General features: G+C 43.7%; 9 protein-coding genes across 9 annotated transcripts; 5 read left to right on the top strand and 4 right to left on the bottom strand.

Moving 5' to 3' along the window:
• Nucleotides 1-611: 611 nt before the first annotated feature.
• On the top strand, nucleotides 612-1125 carry BDR25DRAFT_98703 (uncharacterized protein). The gene has a single exon (XM_033699345.1). It carries the CDS (start codon nucleotides 646-648, stop codon nucleotides 934-936), a length of 291 nt encoding a protein of 96 aa, XP_033541004.1. The 5' UTR covers nucleotides 612-645; the 3' UTR covers nucleotides 937-1125.
• Nucleotides 1126-2135, bottom strand: BDR25DRAFT_98702 (uncharacterized protein). The gene is made up of 2 exons (XM_033699344.1): nucleotides 2086-2135; nucleotides 1126-2029 (listed from the first exon to the last, which is right to left on the bottom strand). Exon 2 carries the CDS (start codon nucleotides 1798-1800, stop codon nucleotides 1315-1317), a length of 486 nt encoding a protein of 161 aa, XP_033541003.1. The 5' UTR covers nucleotides 1801-2029; nucleotides 2086-2135; the 3' UTR covers nucleotides 1126-1314.
• On the bottom strand, nucleotides 1658-3116 carry BDR25DRAFT_272125 (uncharacterized protein). The gene is made up of 5 exons (XM_033687297.1): nucleotides 2955-3116; nucleotides 2453-2909; nucleotides 2323-2409; nucleotides 2086-2277; nucleotides 1658-2029 (listed from the first exon to the last, which is right to left on the bottom strand). The coding sequence occupies exons 1-5, from the start codon at nucleotides 3027-3029 to the stop codon at nucleotides 1842-1844; spliced, it is 999 nt and encodes a 332-aa protein (XP_033541002.1). The 5' UTR covers nucleotides 3030-3116; the 3' UTR covers nucleotides 1658-1841.
• Nucleotides 3117-3508: 392 nt separating this feature from the next.
• Nucleotides 3509-5032, top strand: BDR25DRAFT_98668 (uncharacterized protein). Its single transcript, XM_033699343.1, has 2 exons — nucleotides 3509-4315; nucleotides 4359-5032. Exons 1-2 carry the CDS (start codon nucleotides 3525-3527, stop codon nucleotides 4876-4878), a joined length of 1311 nt encoding a protein of 436 aa, XP_033541001.1. The 5' UTR covers nucleotides 3509-3524; the 3' UTR covers nucleotides 4879-5032.
• Nucleotides 5033-5185: 153 nt separating this feature from the next.
• BDR25DRAFT_243230 (permease of the major facilitator superfamily) lies at nucleotides 5186-7223 on the top strand (the record flags this gene model as incomplete). The annotated part of the gene is made up of 7 exons (XM_033685811.1): nucleotides 5186-5802; nucleotides 5854-6220; nucleotides 6277-6420; nucleotides 6463-6632; nucleotides 6686-6711; nucleotides 6764-6794; nucleotides 6857-7223. The coding sequence occupies 7 exons, from the start codon at nucleotides 5186-5188 to the stop codon at nucleotides 7221-7223; spliced, it is 1722 nt and encodes a 573-aa protein (XP_033541000.1).
• Nucleotides 7224-8100: 877 nt separating this feature from the next.
• BDR25DRAFT_381590 (cytochrome P450) lies at nucleotides 8101-10006 on the top strand (the record flags this gene model as incomplete). Its single annotated transcript, XM_033697723.1, has 10 exons — nucleotides 8101-8134; nucleotides 8193-8426; nucleotides 8474-8660; nucleotides 8711-8794; nucleotides 8845-8941; nucleotides 8988-9102; nucleotides 9152-9268; nucleotides 9320-9488; nucleotides 9541-9787; nucleotides 9838-10006. Exons 1-10 carry the CDS (start codon nucleotides 8117-8119, stop codon nucleotides 10004-10006), a joined length of 1437 nt encoding a protein of 478 aa, XP_033540999.1. The 5' UTR covers nucleotides 8101-8116.
• An 83-nt stretch (nucleotides 10007-10089) lies between these two features.
• BDR25DRAFT_243076 (uncharacterized protein) lies at nucleotides 10090-10581 on the bottom strand (the record flags this gene model as incomplete). Its single annotated transcript, XM_033685802.1, has 2 exons — nucleotides 10090-10272; nucleotides 10306-10581. 2 exons carry the CDS (start codon nucleotides 10579-10581, stop codon nucleotides 10090-10092), a joined length of 459 nt encoding a protein of 152 aa, XP_033540998.1.
• A 776-nt stretch (nucleotides 10582-11357) lies between these two features.
• Nucleotides 11358-12453, top strand: BDR25DRAFT_381574 (uncharacterized protein; the record flags this gene model as incomplete). Its single annotated transcript, XM_033697722.1, has 3 exons — nucleotides 11358-11716; nucleotides 12015-12166; nucleotides 12322-12453. Exons 1-3 carry the CDS (start codon nucleotides 11476-11478, stop codon nucleotides 12451-12453), a joined length of 525 nt encoding a protein of 174 aa, XP_033540997.1. The 5' UTR covers nucleotides 11358-11475.
• A 7086-nt stretch (nucleotides 12454-19539) lies between these two features.
• On the bottom strand, nucleotides 19540-19728 carry BDR25DRAFT_243083 (uncharacterized protein; the record flags this gene model as incomplete). The annotated part of the gene is made up of 1 exon (XM_033685803.1): nucleotides 19540-19728. A coding segment is annotated over one exon (189 nt), but the record flags the coding sequence as incomplete, so codon positions are not given.
• Between the last annotated feature and the right edge of the window lie 1005 nt (nucleotides 19729-20733).

The raw sequence follows: 20733 nt of genomic DNA, 5'->3' as shown, positions 1-20733 counted from the left end.
GGTGAGTCGTGGCAAGAGACTGTGCTGAGATGCATACGACTATGGTGCCGACGCATGATCATCGTGTGACGACACATCCGACTATCGTGCGACTAGGGTGACGACGCATCCGAGTGTCACCAATGCAAACACTAAGGCTTGAGAAACCGATTCTCTACCTAGCAATCATGATGGCGGCTTGCCAGCACAGCCCAGACAAACAGTTGGTTCTCGCAAAGCTGGTCAGAGAGGAACTTAATCAAGCATTGCTGTTACGCGGGGAAAGAAATCTTGGGCTTTTGGAGGGCATGCTGGTGTATATCGGCTGGTAAGTGCTCTTACGCCTTGCTCTACCGCTACTTACCACAAAATTGTACAGGAACCAGATACACTTGCAGCTAGGGCAGCAACTCCTCATGATAGAGCACATGGCCATGGCGGTTTTGGCGGATCTTGGCCTCAACTTTGACTCTTACGCTAGGTCGAAGATTTCCGCAGGGGGTCTCAGCGACTTGACCTCGGAGGGCTTGGCCATTACGCCTCCAACCGCGGAAGACTTCAGGATTTTCCTCGGTGTCTTCTGGGTGACATCAATGTGAGTTCTAAGGTCAATTTCCAGGTATGGTTCATTAATGAAGAACTAGCACTAAGATTTGCCTGAAAGAGATGCAAGCATTGAAATCAACAAGATATGTCGACACTAGCTGTCGAGCAATGGCAGCCCTGAAAGAAAGTCCGCATGATGTCTATCTCATTCACCTCGTTCGTTTGCAGCAAAAGGCCGACAAAGTGGGAGACGTCCTCTATAACGACGATCTCGATCCCTTATCAGGAATGATGCCATCCAATTCTTTCAGCATTTCGATGCTCGAAAAGGAGGTCGCAGATATCGATCCGATGAAACGAGCATCCATCAGCCAAGCATCCCTACTAGACATGTCGCACAAGATCCTCTAGATATATCTCTTCAAGATCGTGCTGAATGATCGCCTGTTCCCTTCAAACTCTTCCTTCACTAGCCTTCGCACGAAACTGTTCTTCTCGTGTTTGTCGGCTATTCAATCGCTGATCTCTACCTTCTGCGAGCTTCCTCCGGACACGATTCTCTCGCTGCCATATGCTTTTTAGGCCATGAAGGCCCGTGCACTGCTCATTCTGTCACGCCTAGCGGCCGTGTCAAACATAGCAGCTGGAACGCGGAACTTGTGTCTGCCGCAGACTTGAGGGAAACATTTGGAAGGTTGGAAAGAAAGCAGGAGGACGTGATAGCGATCGGGGGAACTCAGATGCCAGCAAGATACCTACCAGAGGTTTTTAACATGATGGTGGATAGATTCAAAGGCCTGTCGGAGCTTGAAAAAGGTGTTGGCACATTGGAGGGTGGATATGTCGCACAGGAAGATGGTTTGCTAGGCGATGTGTTGTCTGACTTCTTAGAGTACAGTCAGTATAACTTCTCGTTCTAGTAATCAATGCAGAAATCCGGTTCGGGAATATAGGCGAAGATGTCAAGCAATTAGTCGTGTTCACCAGAGTTCCATCGCATCCATATTCCAGACTCTTTCGTGGCGGCCATAGATTAGGAAACCTAGAGTAGCTATAGCATGGAGGAGTACTTGAGAATTCATCCAGAGTCGGTCCAGGAACCAGTATGTGCCGAAATGTACTCGCTTTCGTTACATTATTTGGAGCAGTTAAACTTTCAATCTGTCTCATTCTACGGCCCTCACTGTCTCGCCACCAACATGTGCAATTAAGAAGGCCGTCTGCGGTATACGAAGCGCTATAAAATAGAATCAAATTAGAGCCGGTCTCAGGCATCTTCGGCAGTGAGTCTCTTTGCTTTCATCTTCCCGCAATGCCTAAGCCTGTTCTAAACTGACCCTAGATGTGTATGAGGGCTCAGACCGATCGACACGGGTGACCTTCGAGCGGGATATTTTCGAATCATCCAGATTTTTATAATATTTTTGAAGGGCGACGTCCCGATTCGAGTGTTGTGTGCTCGTATACAAGATTCGAAATGAGGCTATGCAAACTATAATGAGAGCTACCAGGAAAGACGGTGAGTGAAGTGCTTAATATTTGAGGGACGTATGCACGTACCGGCAGAGAGCTCGATCCCTTGCCAGCATACCAGCCAGCTCAGATCGAGTTTCCCGCTGCTGGATGCGTTTGCAATGCGAACGATAGCAATCGCAATGACAAACAGGGTTAGAGAGAAGATTCCTGCCAGTGCCAGTTTTGTCCAAAGTCGAAGACGGATGCGCCAAAGAACATTCGTAGAAAGAAGAATTACTGCTCTCATTAGGCTAGGAAGTAAGACTTTGAACATTTACTTACTGGAAAAATCGGTCAATACGTCTAGCGCGGTGGTCAGGCGAAGAGTAACAAATTCGAATGTGGTTGTACGAGGCTCCCTGCAGACACCTGCAAAATTAGAAGTGCACATCAGAGGGGTAAGAACGCATACTGATCATCTTCATGCCCTTGCTCGTTAGACATCGATAGTCAACGGTACCAATGCAGACCGCAAATGAAGCAAGGCAAAACCCTAAGACTGCGTACCACGCAATCCGTTGGTTCCGCAGCTTCTCACCAAAATTTCGAAAGAACACGATGAAGGATATTTTGATACTCCACAAGCTTGCATATGCCAGAAGGTACGCCGAAAGATTTCCTCGTATGAGGCGTTCCAAGCGCTGGATGAAGTCCGGAGGTATTTGTTCGAGTCTACTGTTTGCTAGATCAGAATCAAAGTATATTTCTCTGCTGATGGCCGTCCATATGGCCGCATTGGCTACCGATAGCAGCCAGGCTGCGATTACGAACGGGTCATCGAGCTGGAGACGGCGGAAGACCCGGATGCGAATCCACAAGCGGACCGCTACAAAAACGAGGGAAATTGCGACGCCGGCCCACAGCGTAGCCTGCCAAGTTTAGCTATCTGTTCCACGCGGACTGCGGCAACTGACCTGGAGCGTGTTTTCCGTGATGCGCGAACCCAACACTGGGGAGTTTGAAGGAACCTCCATCCTAGGAAGCAACATTAACTTTCGAGTCACCCTAAGATGTGTATGTAGCTGTAAGGCCGACAAAAGACAATTTCGTCCTCGGGTTGGTCGCGGGAGATTTTGAGATCGCTTGGTGAATGACTCCTCCAAACAGGGGAGCTTAAGGCTTCGCGGCCCTCCGACTCAGCACTGATCCACCGCATTTGCCGTAGAGGGCTCGGACCGAGCCGATATGAATATTGCAAAATTCCGCTTACTCCGTGCCGACAAGGGCGCCCGGCCGCGTCAGGCAACTGGACTGCGCCGCGAGCTCGCAGGTGCGGGCGATAAGACTGCAACTTTCGGTTGCTAAGCTAACTAACCGGAGGCCGCGCTTAAGTTATCAAAAATACATCCAACTCAGCCAATATTGTGGGGTAGCACAAAGCCCTGCGCCGCCGGGCTTCGGAAACTTCCACAGCGCGTGCGCATATATACCGTCAAGTCTCAGTACGTTTTCAATTCCACAACGTTGGCTGCTAATCTGCCACCATGCATCCGATCATCTACCTGGTTTCAGAGTTCATACTCACAGTGTTCGTCGTTGGCTTCACTCATCCGACCTCTCGTTTACGCCTCATTGCCCTACTCCCTGTTGCCTTGTGCATGGTCTGCTGCATCCCGCAATGCATGCCATACATGATACGCACTCCTTGGGCGGCCCTAGTGGGCGGCTATGCCGTTACGTACCTGTACCACTACGTTGATGTTGCTTTACTCAGCCGCTGGAGTTTCCGCGACAATGCTCCTGTCAGCGGCTTGGTCCGACCATCATCAGGCGTCGCCAATACCGACAAAGTTTCGGCGGAGAAGAGACAGAGGATTGTCAATAACACGGTCCTGGCTAGGTTTCACTTTGGCTTCAAAGTAACATCATCCTTCCGTTTTGTTGGCACTCCGTATGAAGTCCGGAACACTCCAAGGCCCCTTGAGGTCGGCCGTAAAGAACGAACCCATTTCCTCATGCGGACCTTCGCCGCCATTGCGACATCGTATACTCTCCTAGATCTCATCAACTCTATGAACGACCCCACCATTGCGGCTAAGTATCTGGGATTGGACAAGATTCCCCTCCTCACTCGACTCCGGGACGTCTCGGCAGAGGAGCTGGTCATTCGATTCTTCACCGTCTTAGCGGCTGGGATCGGCTTGAACTGTGTCCAAGGAGGCATATACCATGTCTTTGCCCTTGTTTCCGTAGCGCTAAATCTTTCGGACCCCCAAGATTGGCCGCCATTCTACGGCTCGCCGAGAGACACGTACACGCTCAGATCATTTTGGAAGTATGGTAACACTCCTTTGAACGTGTCATGCTAACTTAAACAGCGTATTCTGGCATCAAACGAATGCGAGAAAGTTCTCGTCCATCGCCCATTATACGGTTCACAATTCGCTGAATCTGCCTCGTGGAACAGTTGTGGCAAGATATCTGCGAATACTGGTCGCATTTCTGTCCTCTGGGGTTATGCATATGCTGGATGATATCGCATCAGGCATCACACTTGAGAATTCGGGGGCAATGAGCTTCTTTCTTGTTCAAGTATTGGGCCTCGTTGCTGAGGATATCGTCATCAGAGCCTACGGATCCTCCACAGCGAGGATGCCGAGGGCAGCAGAAAGGAGCGTGGGGTTTCTTTGGGTTTCAATATTTCTTACATGGAGCGTCCCTGCTTACATGTACCCTATGATGTGGCGCACTAATCAGGGATTGAACGATTCTACCATCCCTTACAGCCTTTTTGGATCAGGCGCTGAGCGATTCAAGGCGAGTGGCCTTTTGTCCTGTGCTGGCATGGTTGCACTGTCGGGGACTTTAATAAACGGCGACAATTTCTGGACTGGGTAGTTGGTTAGAAGGACGAAGAAATGTGGCACAGTAGTAGGTATCGCCTCACCGAACATGGTGCAAGGGACCGAGAATCGATCTGCAGATTCGAACTCTCTGCGCCTTCATTAAATCAACAATATCGGACCGCCGGTTGCGGCGCACTGCATAAGCGCCGGCCGCACCTAAGCCAGCGGTACGCAGGTAGTGTAAGAGGCAGCATTCGCCCTACCTGAGGCCTTCGCCCCCTAAGCATGTCTTACCGACACACCCGTTGATAATACTCGTGGGACAGGACTAAGAGCCCCGAAAACGAACACGCAAGAGAATGGAACCTTCCGTCGAAACCACACCCACGAGCTTCGGCCTCACAAGAGAAACTATCGCTCCTGATCCCAGCTTTGGTGGGCAAATTGACAGCGATAAAGCAACCTCGGAGATTGCCTACCCGCGTTCATGGCGCCTCGGCCTCGTCACAGCTTCTCTCTGTCTGGGTACTCTACTTGTTGCTATCGACACCACCATCATCACCGTTGCCGTTCCGAAAATATCTACATACTTCAAGGCGTTTGAAGATATACAGTGGTACGGCTCGGCATATCTTCTCACAGTTACCGCCTTCCAGCCTGCTTTTGGGAGCATATACCGATACTTCAGCGCGAAAGAAGTCTATCTCCTCTCTATTCTGATATTTGAGGCCGGCTCCGTTCTCTGTGCCGCCGCACCCAGCTCCTCAGTTTTTATCGTCGGTCGAGCGGTGGCTGGGATAGGGGCGGCAGGTTTATACCAGGGAGCATTAGCTGTGGTTGGGCTCACGGTAGAACTCACAAAGCGACCACTATACCTCGGGATAGTGCTTAGCGTCTTTGGTATTGCAGTTTGTTTCGGACCACCACTAGGAGGGGTGTTCACCGACCATTCTTCATGGCGCTGGTGTTTCTGGATGTTGGTATACGACTCCCTACCAACCTTGTAATACACTGACTCAGTACCCAGTAACTTGCCGATAGGAGCCGTTTCGACCACCCTCGTAGTCGCGTTTCTTCGAATTGGAAAACAGGGGCAAGTTAAGTCATTACCATGGCAGAAAAGGCTCAGAAAGCTCGATCTCCTAGGAATTACCGCTATTGTAGGCGCCGTTACATGCTTAATACTAGCGCTTCAATGGGGCCAGCAATCTGGACACTGGGGACAGTCTAAAGTTATTGGAGCTTTCGTTGGTGCGTTACTCTTGGTGGCCGCATTCGGTTTCGTTCAATGGAAGAAAGAGAACTCAGCAACGATCCCCCTGCGAATCCTTGGGCAGCGATCCATCTTCATGGGAGCAGCATATCTCTTCTTTCTCGAAATGGCGATCTACGTTGTAAGTTTCTGCCCCCTCCTATCATGTCTTCGCCTTTTCCACTAAAGCGTCCGCAGGACCTTTTTTACATACCCTTTTACTTTCAATCGGCGCAGCTTATCTCAGCGACTTCAAGTGGGGTGAAGGCGATGCCTTTGGGACTGGCCCAGATTGTTGCCATTGTCGTAGTGGGAGCCTTTGCAACGCGATGGGGATACTATGTACGTTTCTTTCCAGGGTGATAATAATGCTAATAGTTCTAGGTCCCCTACATGGTGCTGGGTCAGATTGTAGCAATCATTGGGACCGTTTTACTCACCCGAATATCCATCACGACGCCTTACCCGGTGATTGCGGTCTACCTGGTTATTTCCGGTATTGGATTTGGTATGGGTCTTCAGATGCCCTTCACTGGTGTGCAGGCCGTCCTAAGGTATGCATCACGGTTCACACACCGTTTGGACCTTTATCTGACACAACCTGCAGCGACGATGAAGTGCCCATTGGCAACGGTGAGTTTCACGAATTCGTGTTATTCAGCTTTCATGCTTATAGTCTGTTCAGCAATCATGATCTTCTTCTCACAGCTTGGAGCGTACGTTCACTTCTTCCGCAGCTCATCCGCTTGAATGTACACTGATACAGCTCTTTCTTTAGGGCAATCGCAATCGCAATCGCGCAGAGTGTATTATCCACTAGTCTTCAACGTGACATCACAAGGAAACTGCACAACCCCGAAGTGGGTCATCTCGACCCAGCTCTCGTCCTTGGAGCCGGTCCGACAGGTCTGAAGGCGTTCACGCATGACCCTGCAATCCTGAAGTTCCTACAGGATTGCTACGCTGATGCAGTGAGGAACACATTATTCGTCGCTTTGGCGACTGCTGCAGTGGCTGTACCGTTTGCGCTTGGTATGCAGTGGCTTAACGTCAAGAAAATTGATAAAGCAACACGAGAGAGGGGCAACATGGCGTCTCGACCTTGCAACCAAGACCTAGTGTCAGATACGGAGAAGCCGGCCTGAGGCGTAGGATAGGGAGGCAGTGAAGTAAATAAATGAATTGACAATAAAACGGCGAACGTCCCCGAAGTGCCGTTCTTGCCAGTGCTCTGCCTTGTACGACATCTTATTCACGTGAGAGTATTACCACGGTCAAGACCGGTCCATATAGGTACTGGTGCGGTCCGTTCCGGGATGAGTTAGATGCAAAATTGTGCAGCCCTTCTATGGCACCTACGCCACCATTTCGCCTCAACACCCTGGACGTATTGCTATAAGGAAAATTAGCCTGCGAGGATGTTTCAAGCCGTAAGCTATTTGGGCCCGCAGGTGATTCAGGCAAACAAGGAATTTTTGTATGCAAGGGTTCACTATTCCCAGAGGGATACCACCCCTACGAATGATGACCCGCACCAGATGACGCTGACGACCTCCATAACCTGCAACGGACATCAGCTTGCAGGGGGCTTCAACCTGCAGCGGACTTGAACTCCTTCTCATATGAGTGAGGTTCTGACTGATAAGGCGTTAGGTTGCGGCGCATCTTACCATGCCGCAATATACGTGCACCTCAAAGCTCAGGCGCCAATACGGCCACGAATTTGCTTGCGACCCGTGGTACTACGAGCTACGCTTGACTCACAAGCTCTGGGACGGAGGCTGGGGCCATTTGTCGGCCATATGTTCGACAATGTACCCCTTCCTTCGTTCAGGCTCTTCAGCCTCGAGAAGCGAGATTGTCGGCTCTGTTTCCCATCAATGACTTAGCAAGCCAACCCTTTTAACTGTTCGCGATGCTGCAATCCCAGGTACACAAAATTTTCCTTAGGGTGGTCGAGAGGCTTCCCTCAAAGTCCGCCGGCATCGGCCTCGTCCTTGGGTTTTTAACCTTGTGGAGAATCGTTGCTGTTTTCCAAATGCACTTCCGTCGACCAGTGAGTTTCCAAACAGTTTCCCAAATCTCACGCCCATAGCTTATTCACTACTACGCAGACAGGCCTCCCTATCAAGTACAGATCCTTTGCGCTAGGGAAATGCTTTTTCAACCTCGACTTCATTCTAGATGCGCCTTTCATGATTCTGCGAGCATACAAAGACCTGGATGGGAGGTCGTTTGCAGTACCTGCATTGAACGAGTACCAAGTACTTGCATGTTCGGGCCCAGATATTCAGTCAGTGAGTGAGGCCAGCGAGGACAAGTTATCGTTCCATGCTGCTATGACCGACGTAAGGGTACAAAAGTCAACCCTTCTTCCAATATTAATAGCGAACAGCGCCTTAAGCATAAATACACCATGTTCGGCTTTGAGCACAATGATATCGATCCCCACAACGCTATCCCAGGACGCACTATCAAAGTCCTGCTTCGCATCCACCTCCCTGCAATTCGACCGATGATCGAGAAGAGAATCAATGAAGGCTTCAACTACATGCTGGGTAGCAGCTCTCCGGACTCGGATGGTAGGTATACCGCGATTGTGTCCCGCGCCACATCTAAGCACTTTGAATAGGATGGATGAGTGTATCCACTTTCGGCTTGGCTAGGAGTATTACCGAACGTGTAAACGCTCAAATCTGCCTGGGTACGGAGCTTGGTAAGGCGATGCTAGTCTTTTTTAAGTTCTTTTAACTTACACTGGCATAGCGGATTCACCAAATTTCATGGAGGCCGCTAGTAGATACAGTCACGATGCTATACTAGCGGCTGAGATCTGTCGACAGCTCCCTTCGGTTCTTACACCGTACGTTCCTGATTTCATGTCCAAGAAGAGCTACTGAGCTTTCTAGACTAATTGCACCGGTAATCATGAAATGGAGTGGCGCGATGCACAAAGTCCAGGCGTCGCTTCAAAGAGTGGTTGAAGCGAGGATTCAGGGGAGCAGCCGGGGTTCTAATCAGCCTGTAAGCCAAACTGCACTGACACCTAAGATGTTTCTACTAAAGTATATAGATGGACTGTCTTCAATGGATCATACAATCCTCTCATACCAACGCGCAAAGAGCCCCGGGGAGACTTTTGCAACAAGCGGGAGCGATATTCTTCGCCTCATCACACCAAATGCCAATGGTAATTACATATAAATATAACTCGTAACCAACAGGTGCTTACGAATACTAGGCTTTAGTCTATGCAATATACACACTATGCGTTAATCCAGAGTATGTCAAGCTTCTGCGAGAAGAAGCCAGTAGCAAACTGGACAAAGAAGCGAGCAACCCTTTCAAACGCCTAATACTCTTGGATGCCTTTTTACGGGAATCAGCGAGACTGAACCCTTTAGACGCATGTAAGACAAAGCTCGCATCACAGGCATGTGGTGTTCTGACCAACGTTCTCAGTATCGATTCAGAAGAAAGTGATGCAGCCGTTTGACCTACCTAGCGGAGCACGGATACCAGCCGGCAACCTTGTAGCAGTACCCCAACAAGCAATACTCCGGAACGAGCATTTGTACCCCGACCCCGAATCGTTCAATCCGTTTAGATACCTTTCGCCGCCCGGTCAGCCACAAGCGAAGGATTTCACAACAAGATATACTGACGTGAACACTTCTTATCCTTACTGGGGATCCCCAAGAAAACCATGGTAAGTGGCCAGTCAGTTCTTAATGCATTATACGACTAATCATCGAATAGTCCTGGCAGATGGTATGTGTCGGAGACGATGAAGCTAGCAATTCTTCATTTGATAATGAACTATGACGTGAAGCTGGTTGACGAACAAGCACCGCGATCTTTTTTTTGGACTACCGCACTGGTTCCTCGGATGGACACGAAAATACTTCTTAAAACACGGTCCAAATAGCGATCCTCGTATGTAGATAGCACGAGTTGGTTGATGAGAATTAGAGCGAGCGCGGCGCCTCGCCGGCGTGTATCCAGGCAAGCTCATTCCTGTTTGATATCCGCCAAATTCGAGACAATCTGCCGAAACTTATTCTCCGCAACTGAAGAAAGCCAACCTTCCACCAACCGCATGTCTTCTTCGTTTAAGCCATCTTGACTCCGACACATCAAATTGATAGCAGCTGAGGTGAAAATAGACTGATGCGCAAACACCAACATCCAGTCCTTGTTCTCCGAACGTGCCGTAAAGGACAACACCTCCCACCTTGCACTGGCCACTCTGAGCAAGCCTTTCCCTTGCCAAGAGTACACCCCCACGTTCCCCTCACAGGCCGTATCCTTACCGACCACAGATTTTACCGTATCTGAGTTCACTGTCTGATAAAAAGCTTCGTCTTCGATGTGGGAAGCGGTGGCGGTGTACTGGCAGCGAACGTTTCTTTTGTCTTTCCGGAAGCCGTTGGAAGAACGGATCATGAACCATTCTCCCAGGAATAGCTCTTCGAGAGGCGCCTGGAATCTGAACGTTGGCATTGATTTGGATCCCGCGATATGCGAAGGGAGGCGGAAGTGCGGTTGGGTAGCGTCGGTAGAGGACACCATTGCGCTGCTCCGTATGAATAAATTTCGCCGTTCTTGTTATGTTTCTAGCAGCTCACTGACTTCTCAAGTCTTGATCTCGACAGTTTTTTGGGGTACTTGGCAAATTCAAATTAACTTCGTCGAGTTCCTTACCCTAGCACGTATATACTAACGAGCGGCCACCGGAGAGGTCGGGGAATTTCAGCGCTCACCAAGACGTAGCACAGACGCAGACGCAAGTCAGATTCCGTCAATATAATCCAGAGTGTCACTCAATTAGCGAAATCTAGCTGCGGAGGCTTTTAGAAGTGTCGGCTCAGTCGTACAGCACCTGCAGATTAACAGTTGTTGGCTGAGACCCTTTGGTTCTTTTCTGGTGTTCCGGCATAATCCAGCCCGTGCCCTTACTGACCAGTACAGTTCCCGCACTGATATCCATCCACGATCCCCCCATTAGAATTATGCAAGATATTTCATTCCAAGAAAGACACAACAGACGCGGATGACCTATCTGATCTACTGAAGAATATGATGCGGAGGCGGCATACGCCACACGACGCCACGCCACAACCGTTGCATAGCCACCACCCCGCTGCAGGCCCCGCATTCGTGCTATTATAAATCGCGAACGCTGCTTATATAAGCATCTAGGCGACGAAAAGTGAGTCGTTTTCCCCCCGGAAGCTTTTCCCCACAAGGAAGCCAATTCCTGCTCGTGAGGAAATGATCACACTTGTTCCCAGTTCATAGTTTCAACTCGCTAGAGCGGCTGGGACAGCCTATGAACCAATCAATCAATCAATCAATCCCCGGATTTCTCTTCTCGGACAGGGGTCCCAGTCAGATATGTCGCCCCGGAGAGGCGTCCCAGGAATTCTCTTCCCGGACAGGGGTCCCAATCAGATCTGTCGCCTCGGACAGGGGTCCCAGTCAGATATGTCGCCCCGGAGAGGCGTCCCAGGAATTCTCTTCCCGGACAGGGGTCCCAATCAGATCTGTCGCCTCGGACAGGGGTCCCAGTCAGATATGTCGCCCCGGAGAGGCGTCCCAGGAATTCTCTTCCTGGATAGGGGTCCCAATGAGATTTGTCGGCCCGGAGAGGCGTCCTGAAGAGTCGCAAGTTCACTCGCGTACCCAATACGTGTTACACCATGATATTAACACAGGAGATTGAAGCTCAGCAGGAAACATTTCTCTCGAAGATCTGAGCATAATCTCTTTCGTATATACGCATTAAGTTATATACAATTTGCTTAATACGGGCTGTAACGTTCAAGAGTAATTTGCTATTGACTTAGGAGTTGTGCAGGCTCATCTAAATATTCATTTAGTTTATCTACTTACCTTCTCCTCAAGCAAGTGACCTATATGCTTGTGTAGACTAGTGAGCTTCCGCATACGCATTGCCTGCCTCCGCTTCTTCCGAACATTCTATTTGAGCCCTAGGACTATTGGGTACGTCTGGGGATGTATTCTCTCCTTCGTATTAGATTTACTTTGTAACGACGCAGGCAAGACCGAAGACTATCCGACTAGGGTAGGCTACTTAAAGGCATATGGGAGTGCGTGATGGACTCAAGAACCGAGGATAATATTGTCTCCGGACACCTATAGGTCTAATACGAAAGGAAATCAAAAACTACAGAACTATCTACCTAGGACTAGCGAGCTATATACTCTTTTGATGGCCAGGGTCGGAGCGGTATTAGAGGAACAGGGATCAACGTCCTTGAATTAGACTTGGAGCTAGGGGTCATGTGGAGTAGGGTTATGAGGTCGGGGGCGGGTCGGGGCGGTTTCGGAAGCTGGGGATGTAACGAGTGACAAACTAGGAGGGTTCAATATCCTACTTGCTTTGACGCTCGTTACAAACTCTTAAAGTACTAAAAACGTAGGCTATAGTAAAGGCCTGTATCTTAACTCTACGCCATGGCTTTAGAAGCATGAATTAATTATTCTTTTACTAGTATATTCCTAGGTAAAGAAAATAAACTTATAAGCTATATTACTATAGCCTTTTTCTATAGAGTAGCTTAAGGATATTATATAGCCTATAACGTACCTAACGGGTTGGCCGGCCACACAGGTTAGCCGGCCACTTTTGCCAAGCCCCCACTAAAACCACCCCATTCTCTCGCAAAACAGCCCACTTTAGCCCTGTATAAAGTAATACAACACAAGATATTATTTAGAGTCTACTTTTACTACTTGCTTACATATACACAAGTTATGCCTAGTCTAATTGCACTGCCTGCATTGCCTTTAACTTAGCTTACCTTTTTTAGCACGCACCTGCGTCTTTAGCTTCTTCCTATCACTACGCGCTCTAAACTCCTTTAGAGTAGTTAGACAAGCTCTATTCTTAACTATTAAGGTCTTTTTTGCCTAAATTTACTTTCTTTTATGTAATTTATGTTGCGTGGCAGCTTTATTTACTACTTAAAGCTTTATAATCTTATAGCTTACTTTATTATGTTAATGCCCTAGATAACTATTATTTACTTTTTATTACCTTACTATATTACCTTTAGCTGTCTTTATTTCTTTAAAGCTGTAATAACTGCTCTAGTTAATATCTAGCTTATTATAAAGCTTAACTTGTTAAAGTTATACCTATCTTTATTCTAGATACTGTACTTAGCTTTTATGTTAGCTACTAGGCAAAACTAGCCCTAGATAACCTTTAGATTTTTATAGAGCACTCTTTTATAATTATACTTATAATTAAACTTTATTATAAACTTAGGGCAGTGCTTAACCTATATACTAGTCTAGTTTAAGCTAACCTAGCCGAGATTACGCTCTATAAGCAAGGAATTAGCTATATTAGCTATAGCTATAAGCTTAGAGGGAAATCTGTGTGTAATAAGCTTAAGTATGTACTTAACAACTACCTTCTTTTTAAGCTTAGTTAGATTCTTTAATTTAGGCTAGCATTTTACTTGTAAAGGCTGTCTAGCGCGTTAATTGCTTAGTGTTGTGTGAGAGACATTATAGATAGCTGCAGCGTGTTATAAGGAAAGTTTTAAGTCTTATTTAAAAGCCTAAAGAGTAAGCTGTATCTAACATTCTTTAGAAGATTTAATCTAGTGTTGTTGTTAAGGCATTATGTAGATAGGTAGAGTTTAGTGGGGGCTTGGCAAAAGTGGCCGGCCAACCCGTGTGGCCGGCCAACCCGTTAGGTACGTTACTTAATAAACTATCTTATATAATTAGTACTAGTGCTATAAAACGCATAACTAGATATAGTAGACTTATATTTAAGGTAAATAGTATAATAGTTAAGCTTATTATCTTTACTAGCTTTTTTATCTCTCTTTCTTTATTTTTCTCTTTATTTTTCTGTTTCTCCTTTATTCTAGCTTGTCTCTAGCTAGTAGTGAAGTCTTTGTTGTAATGATTCTCATGAATCGTTCCATCTCGGGTCGCTCGGAACCTATCCGAAGGGTCCTTGTATTAGCCCTGACTCTAACTTAACCCTGTCCCCTGCAGTTACTCCTATTTTCCTAAGTATTTAGTTGCACCTCTTCTCTTAGCTAGCTTAGTAGTTTTCTAATATCCTTTTGTATAAGGCCTATAGGTGTTAATAGAATTCCTAGGTTATTAAGTCCCCACGCACTTCTATATGCCTCTAAGTAGATTCCTACCGCATTTAGACCTATTATCTTGCCTGTACTGTTACATTATATTAAAAAACTTACTTTTACTAGTAATAGGTTTATTAATAATTGTTGCATACAGCTATCTGTCTATATATATCCTTCTGCTGTGCTAGCTAGGAGGTTAACCTTTTAGCAAAACGCAATAGTTATAAGCCTAGTTTACAGTGTAGTGTAGATAGTTAGCGCATGAAAATTTTTGCACCCCTGCGCTACTAATAGAATTGCATTATCTCTAAGCACTGTGTGTTTAATTCCTACGCTTAGCAAAAAGCATTTAGGCAGTGCACCTATTACAGAGGCTACTTTGTATTTAGATCTGTCTCTAAGTTCTATTGCTTAGGCTAGAAGAGAGTGTGTTAAGGTTGTTTTACCTCTCTTGTTCCACTGTTTAAGCTAGGGGGTGTGTCGCATACAGCTATCTGTCTATATATATCCTTCTGCTGTGCTAGCTAGAAGGTTAATGTCACGGTTATGTTACAGCTATCCGACCTCTGAGTACCCCCAAGGGCTTGGCACGGGGTATATAGGCTCCTCGGCCTCCGTACCTCTGCCTCCAACCCTAAGGTTTACTCTCTCTCGTTACCCCCCTATCCTGCATTCCCTCTTTGTGACCTGTGTTTCCTGCTTAATACCTCTCACATTATAAACCTTCACATATCCCCTTAGGATGAGCAGTCCGCGCAGCGCAGCTTAGGCATCGCAACTGACAGGAGATGCAGGTACCCCTCATCCTTGATCGTCAGCTTGCGAGCCGCCCATCCACTGAGCTGCCTATGCCCCGTCATTGATCCGAGCCCTCACCGGCTACTTTGCGTACGAACACTGATTGAGCGCTTAAGCTCTCGAGCAATCCTATCAACTAATAGGCGGATACAGTGGTCGTGGTTGAATGCAAGATTGTTGTCAGCTGCACTAGCGCTAAGAACCTTGTGTTTTAGCGCGAAACACCTCCTATTTCAGCGTAAAGCACCTTCTGTTTTAGGGAGAAGTGCAACATAGACAGCTTTGTAATGCAACTGCCCTTAAGCTCTGGGTGGCTTTGGGCAGTACCTGGTTTGCCTCTGGGCCGTATCTGGATCGCCTATGGGCCTCCCGGATGGCTTTAGGCTACACCTGGTTTGCCTCCGGGGCGTACCCAGATGGCTTATAGGCCTGCAATTGCCTGCTAGCTTTGCGAAGTTGCATTACTACTAGATAGTCTTTAGGCTGTATCTAGATTGCCTTTAGGCCTTCTAGATGGCTTTAGGCTACATCTAGTTTGCTAGTACACTATGTAAGGTTTAGCAACTAAATTTCTTTAAACTAACCTTTGCTACCTCTTTCTAAGGGCTCAGGACGCGCTCTAAGAAGGAGGGGGATAGGTAGACTATCTGTGAAGCTATGTGAGGCACCAGAGGCATAAGGAACTGCATTGAATCTATTGCTAGAGAAGTCCTTTGTAGGAGTCTATATATATGCGAAATGAGTGGGTGAGTCTTGGCAACAGACTTATGGTGAGATGCATACGACTATGATGACGAAGCATCCGATCATGGTGACGACGCACCCGACTATCGTGCGACTACTGCAAACACTATCCCTACTATTAGCCCTATATCCTATGAGCTACTACCTACCTTAGCAGAGGCAGGTAAGAAGAAAGAGTAGAACATAAAGGTTTCTTCTTAGGGAGATCTTCTATTTAAGTTAACTTAGTTGCACTAGTACTAGATAGCGTACAGGCTGTTACTAGATAGCCTACAGGCTCTACTAGATTATAGTTGCTTTTAGCTGCAGCTCTACTGCACAGAGATTTAGAGAACATTAGATAATAGGCCTTGCCTAATTAAGTCTAGTTGCATGTATAGCATTACTACCTAGTTGCTATTATATATGTTTTTGTGTATTTTAGCAAAGTAATGCCTTACAGTTCTTGCTAAGTCTGCTAGCTTATGCAACCTCCTGTATTATACAACTCTTATAGTAATGCTTACTAGCCTAGAAGCTTTTATAGTAGTAGTAATATACACTTTTATAATAAGCTTAACACCTTATTTATAAAGATAAAATACTACAACAGTTTATAAATAATCTGTAAAAGCAGAGCTTGCTTTAAGAACGCTGTTATTTCACGCTTAAAAACCCTTTGCAGGAAATTATTTTGTATTGTAAGTGGCCTTAGTAAGAAGGCTGTAAGTGTAGCAGACAGACTAGAGCTATCTGCAGCCTAAAAACCCTTAAAAAGTGAATTATTCCAAGCACTAGCCTAACTAAGTAGATGCCTATACTACTAATAAACACTATAGACTAGAAGAGACCCTACTTCTTCCTATCTAAATAATTATTTATAAAATTATAGTACTGTCTAAAGTCTTAAGTAATACAGAGAATAAATTTAACATCTTAAGCCTAGATAGTAATACATTTGCTATAGATAGCAGCCTGTTGTGTACTTATAACCCTATTAGTCTAATACCTTGTCTAATACTAACCTATTAACACCTACACTTTATTAGAGTTATAATAAAGGACTTAGCAGTTATCTATAATGCACAGAGTGCTTAAGCGCTCTACTAGAAAGTAATAGAGTTATTATAACTAACATTCTAGGTAATTTTGTAAACTAGACAATAAAAGAGATTAATAGTAAAAAAAAAGCAAGTATTCTGCTTAGCTAACTAGTAATACTTAATTTGTTAAAGCGTTGCCACTACCTATAATTAGTATAGAATAAGGTACATAAGAATAAGATTTAATATACACTTATCCTTCTAAAGCTTCTAACCCTTACTAGTCCCCTTTTATAATAGAACACAGGCGCCTCCCTTCCTGTAAGTAATTTGCTGTAAGGGCAGCAGATTACTATACTTTTAGTAGAGAGTTTTCTAACTCTTTTATCCTTTATCTAGCCTAGGAGCAAAGCAGGGAGCTTTTTAAGGCGCCTTATAAAGAGCTTTGCGTAGAGTTTTTTTAGAAAGAGCTAAAATGCATTAGCAGTGTCTATTACTATGTCTATTACTATTGCTATACTCTTTTTAGCACTATTTACTAGAGAAAGATAAGAGCAAGACATTTTAACTAAGTAAATGCTATAAAGCAAGTAATAAACTAGACATAAGTCTAAACTAATATTAGCGTAAAACAGCATTATAAGTAAATAAGTACATACATAGAGTAAAAGTTAGCAAAAATAGTGTAAAAAAGCTACTACTTAGCAGTAGGTTAGTTTTAGGGTAAGTAGCAGTAAAAGTGTAGGTGTAAAGGTTTAAAAAGTTAGGTAGTAACCTAGTTAAAGCTAACTTTTACTTTTACTACTTACCTAGTAACTTTACTAGGACCCTAACTGCGTCACTAATATTATACTAGTAACTAAGAACGCGTACTGTTACATAACTAGCTCTTATAAATTACATTAAAAACTCTAAGTTTATAATAAACTATTATATTTAGCAGTATTAAACGCAGTATTAGATGTTGTATTAGACACATAAAACTATAGTTAGTAAAAGTAAGCAAAAGTAAAATTTCTAATAAATAAAAAAAATTTAACTAGCTTACTGCTATTTACTGTAGCAACACACTACACCACGTGGTAGGCTGCTGCCTAAATAACGCAATAGCCTGCGCATATGTTTAAGGACTTTAATTACTTAGACTTACACATACCTTCTTACTTCTACAACGCTACTAGTTAATTTTTAGTATAGCGCAATATTATATAAATCTTTACATAAATTATCTATTACTTATTTATTACTACTACATGCACTATAGCAAAGCGCAAGAAAAGCCTATTAGAATACTCTACTAACCTAAGCACAGTGTAAAATCTAAAGCAGCAGACCCTGCTAACTAGAGAGGGCGCCTAGCATAATTTAGACTATATTGCGACTAATACAGCCTACTCTAAATTCTAGACTAACAAATTCTGCCTAGCAGTACAGCATCTATTAGATGCTAAACATAATAATAATAAAAAGTCTAAACTAGAAGCACACCTATATATGCAATTTAAAAATATTGCAACAGCAATATAGTAAGTGCATATAGTATTAAATAGGTAATAGATAGTAGCTAATCTGTTATAAATTTAGTAAGAGCAAACATTACAGCTAAAAGGCTATTAAGCGTAGTACAGACCCTAGTAAATTTAGTAATTAACATGCATTCTTTATTAAGTAAACTACACTCTTTAAACTTCTAGACGCATATATGCCTCCCTAACACTGCTACCTAGACATAGAGCCTATAGATATTAACAGTCTAGAGCCTACAAACGCTGTTAATCCCTAATATAATAACACTTTAAACAATAGCAGTCCACTCTTTGCAGTACTAATAATAGACATAGAGAAAGCTAATAAGCTGCGCTAATAAAGATATATTAAATTAATATTAGTAGATGCAGTTACTAGTACTAATAAGAAGATTAAATTTCTAAAGATGCACAACTTCTGCGCCTATGTCTGGCATATAAACAATACTATATTCTAGGTAAGCATATGCCACCTAATACATCTAATACTAGTCTAATACTAGTCTAATACCTGTCTAATACTTATCTAATACCTGTCTAATACCTGTCTAATACTTTACAGCGCTATATAGACTAGATATGTGCAGGCTTTTCTAGGTACCTACTACCTATTAGCAACAATATTTAAGACTGTTAATGTTAAGTAAGTTTTCTATTAACAGCTATAATATTTCTTAAGTAGGCTAATAGTAAGATATAGTCTACTATAGTTAAATTAGCATTTAACTTTACTAATTAAGCTTTTTGCAAAGTTGTTGCTATTAACAGTCTCTTCTAGCTACTAATTCTACTTTTTAAGATACTATTCTTAAGGGCTAAATAGGCAATTATAACAGTATTGTATGCTGCACAGCTAGGCAGTTACTTTTTAGCTTCTAATATTTAACTAGCAACCTTAGACAAGAGTATTAGTCTTTTAAAACTATTTAATTATAAGTTCCTTAATAATCCTAAGTAAGTTTAGTATTAAGTAAAGTATTAAACACTAGCTAATAATATTACACAGACATTAAGCTGCATTCTAGACAAATTAGTTTAATATAGAGGACGTAAAGTACCTGCTAGATACTATTTAAGCTAGGGATAACATAGTGCTAGTAGATTTAACCTAGTTTATTAACATGCTTAAGCTAGACAAGCACTAGAAGTAGAAGAGAAAGTAGCCTAGACATATTAGATAACTTATAGCTACTTAAATAAATAGTTTATACTCTTAACTAATTACTGCAACCTCTAACTTATATTAGCATTTTGCTTGCTAATTATAGTAAAGTAAGAATTTTTTAAGCAACTAAAAAAGAAAAGTTTGTTAAACATAAGCCCTTTAAAAGATTTAACCTGCAACACTACTACATACATAAGCCCTAGTGTATAATTACAGCTTCTACTTATATAAAGAACTACTCTGTCTAAACTAAGTCCCTAAGACTTGTAAATAGTAATAGCCTAGGCTAAATAAAGAGGAAACTGTGTTTATAAGACTACTACCTAGTTCTAATAAAACTCTTAGTAAATAAGAAAAATTAGAACAACTACCTAACTATTAGCTTGCACATACAAACCTAGACCTATATAATTAGGAAAGGCTATAAGGACTGCCTTTAGCGCCTTTTTGTAATAATTAGTTACACTTAACAACTATATAATGTTGTTAACTTCTCTAGTAGATCTATTTACAAGACCTGCCTTAGTCTAGATGTTATGCAATAGCATAACACGCCTACTAATGCATAGAGGAAGTGAACTATAAAGATTGCCACTATCTGCAGCAGACACCTTAGCTAGCTTACTATAATTATGCTAAGCGTAAGCTATAATTACAGGTGCACATAAATCCCTTATACTTTAATAATTAATTGTAAATACCTCTGCCCTTTTCTTACACAAACAAATAGAGGTAGAGAAGGAAAAGCGCTTACTTTTAGTAAAAAAAGCACTGCAACAGCTTATAAACAAGTTCTAGTTATTTTATGTGCTTGTCCCTTTGTAAAGACAGCTAAGGGCTTTACAAAATTATAACTAGCTATCTCTTTACTGTCTTATAACTACATTAAGAACAACTGTCTTTATAAATTACTAATATAGTAGTTAACTATAGCAGTTAAGAACAGAACTATTACTAGAGCTATTAAATAGTAGGCGCCTGCCTACTAAAAGAAGCTGGCTAAAGTCTCCTAATAAGATAATATTAATACTGCTAAACAGAGCTGTACTTTAAAAAAACGCCTACAGACATCTTCTATAAATCTAGGACAACATTTTAAGTCTAACTATTAACTTTTTATTAATAATAATATACTTTATAGAACATAGTTAGGCTTATAAAGCTTACAAGCTAGCATTAACAAGTAGTAGCAAAGGTCCTAGTTTAACAGTAATTAGAATACAGAAAACAGAATTTAGGGTTGTCCTAGATATAAGATAAGC

The sequence above is a fragment of the Lindgomyces ingoldianus genome (assembly GCF_010093535.1).
Source record: "Lindgomyces ingoldianus strain ATCC 200398 unplaced genomic scaffold BDR25scaffold_48, whole genome shotgun sequence".
Taxonomy (NCBI): domain Eukaryota; kingdom Fungi; phylum Ascomycota; class Dothideomycetes; order Pleosporales; family Lindgomycetaceae; genus Lindgomyces; species Lindgomyces ingoldianus.
Note: the sequence above shows the minus strand (reverse complement) of the source record. Positions and strands in the feature narration are given on the sequence as shown.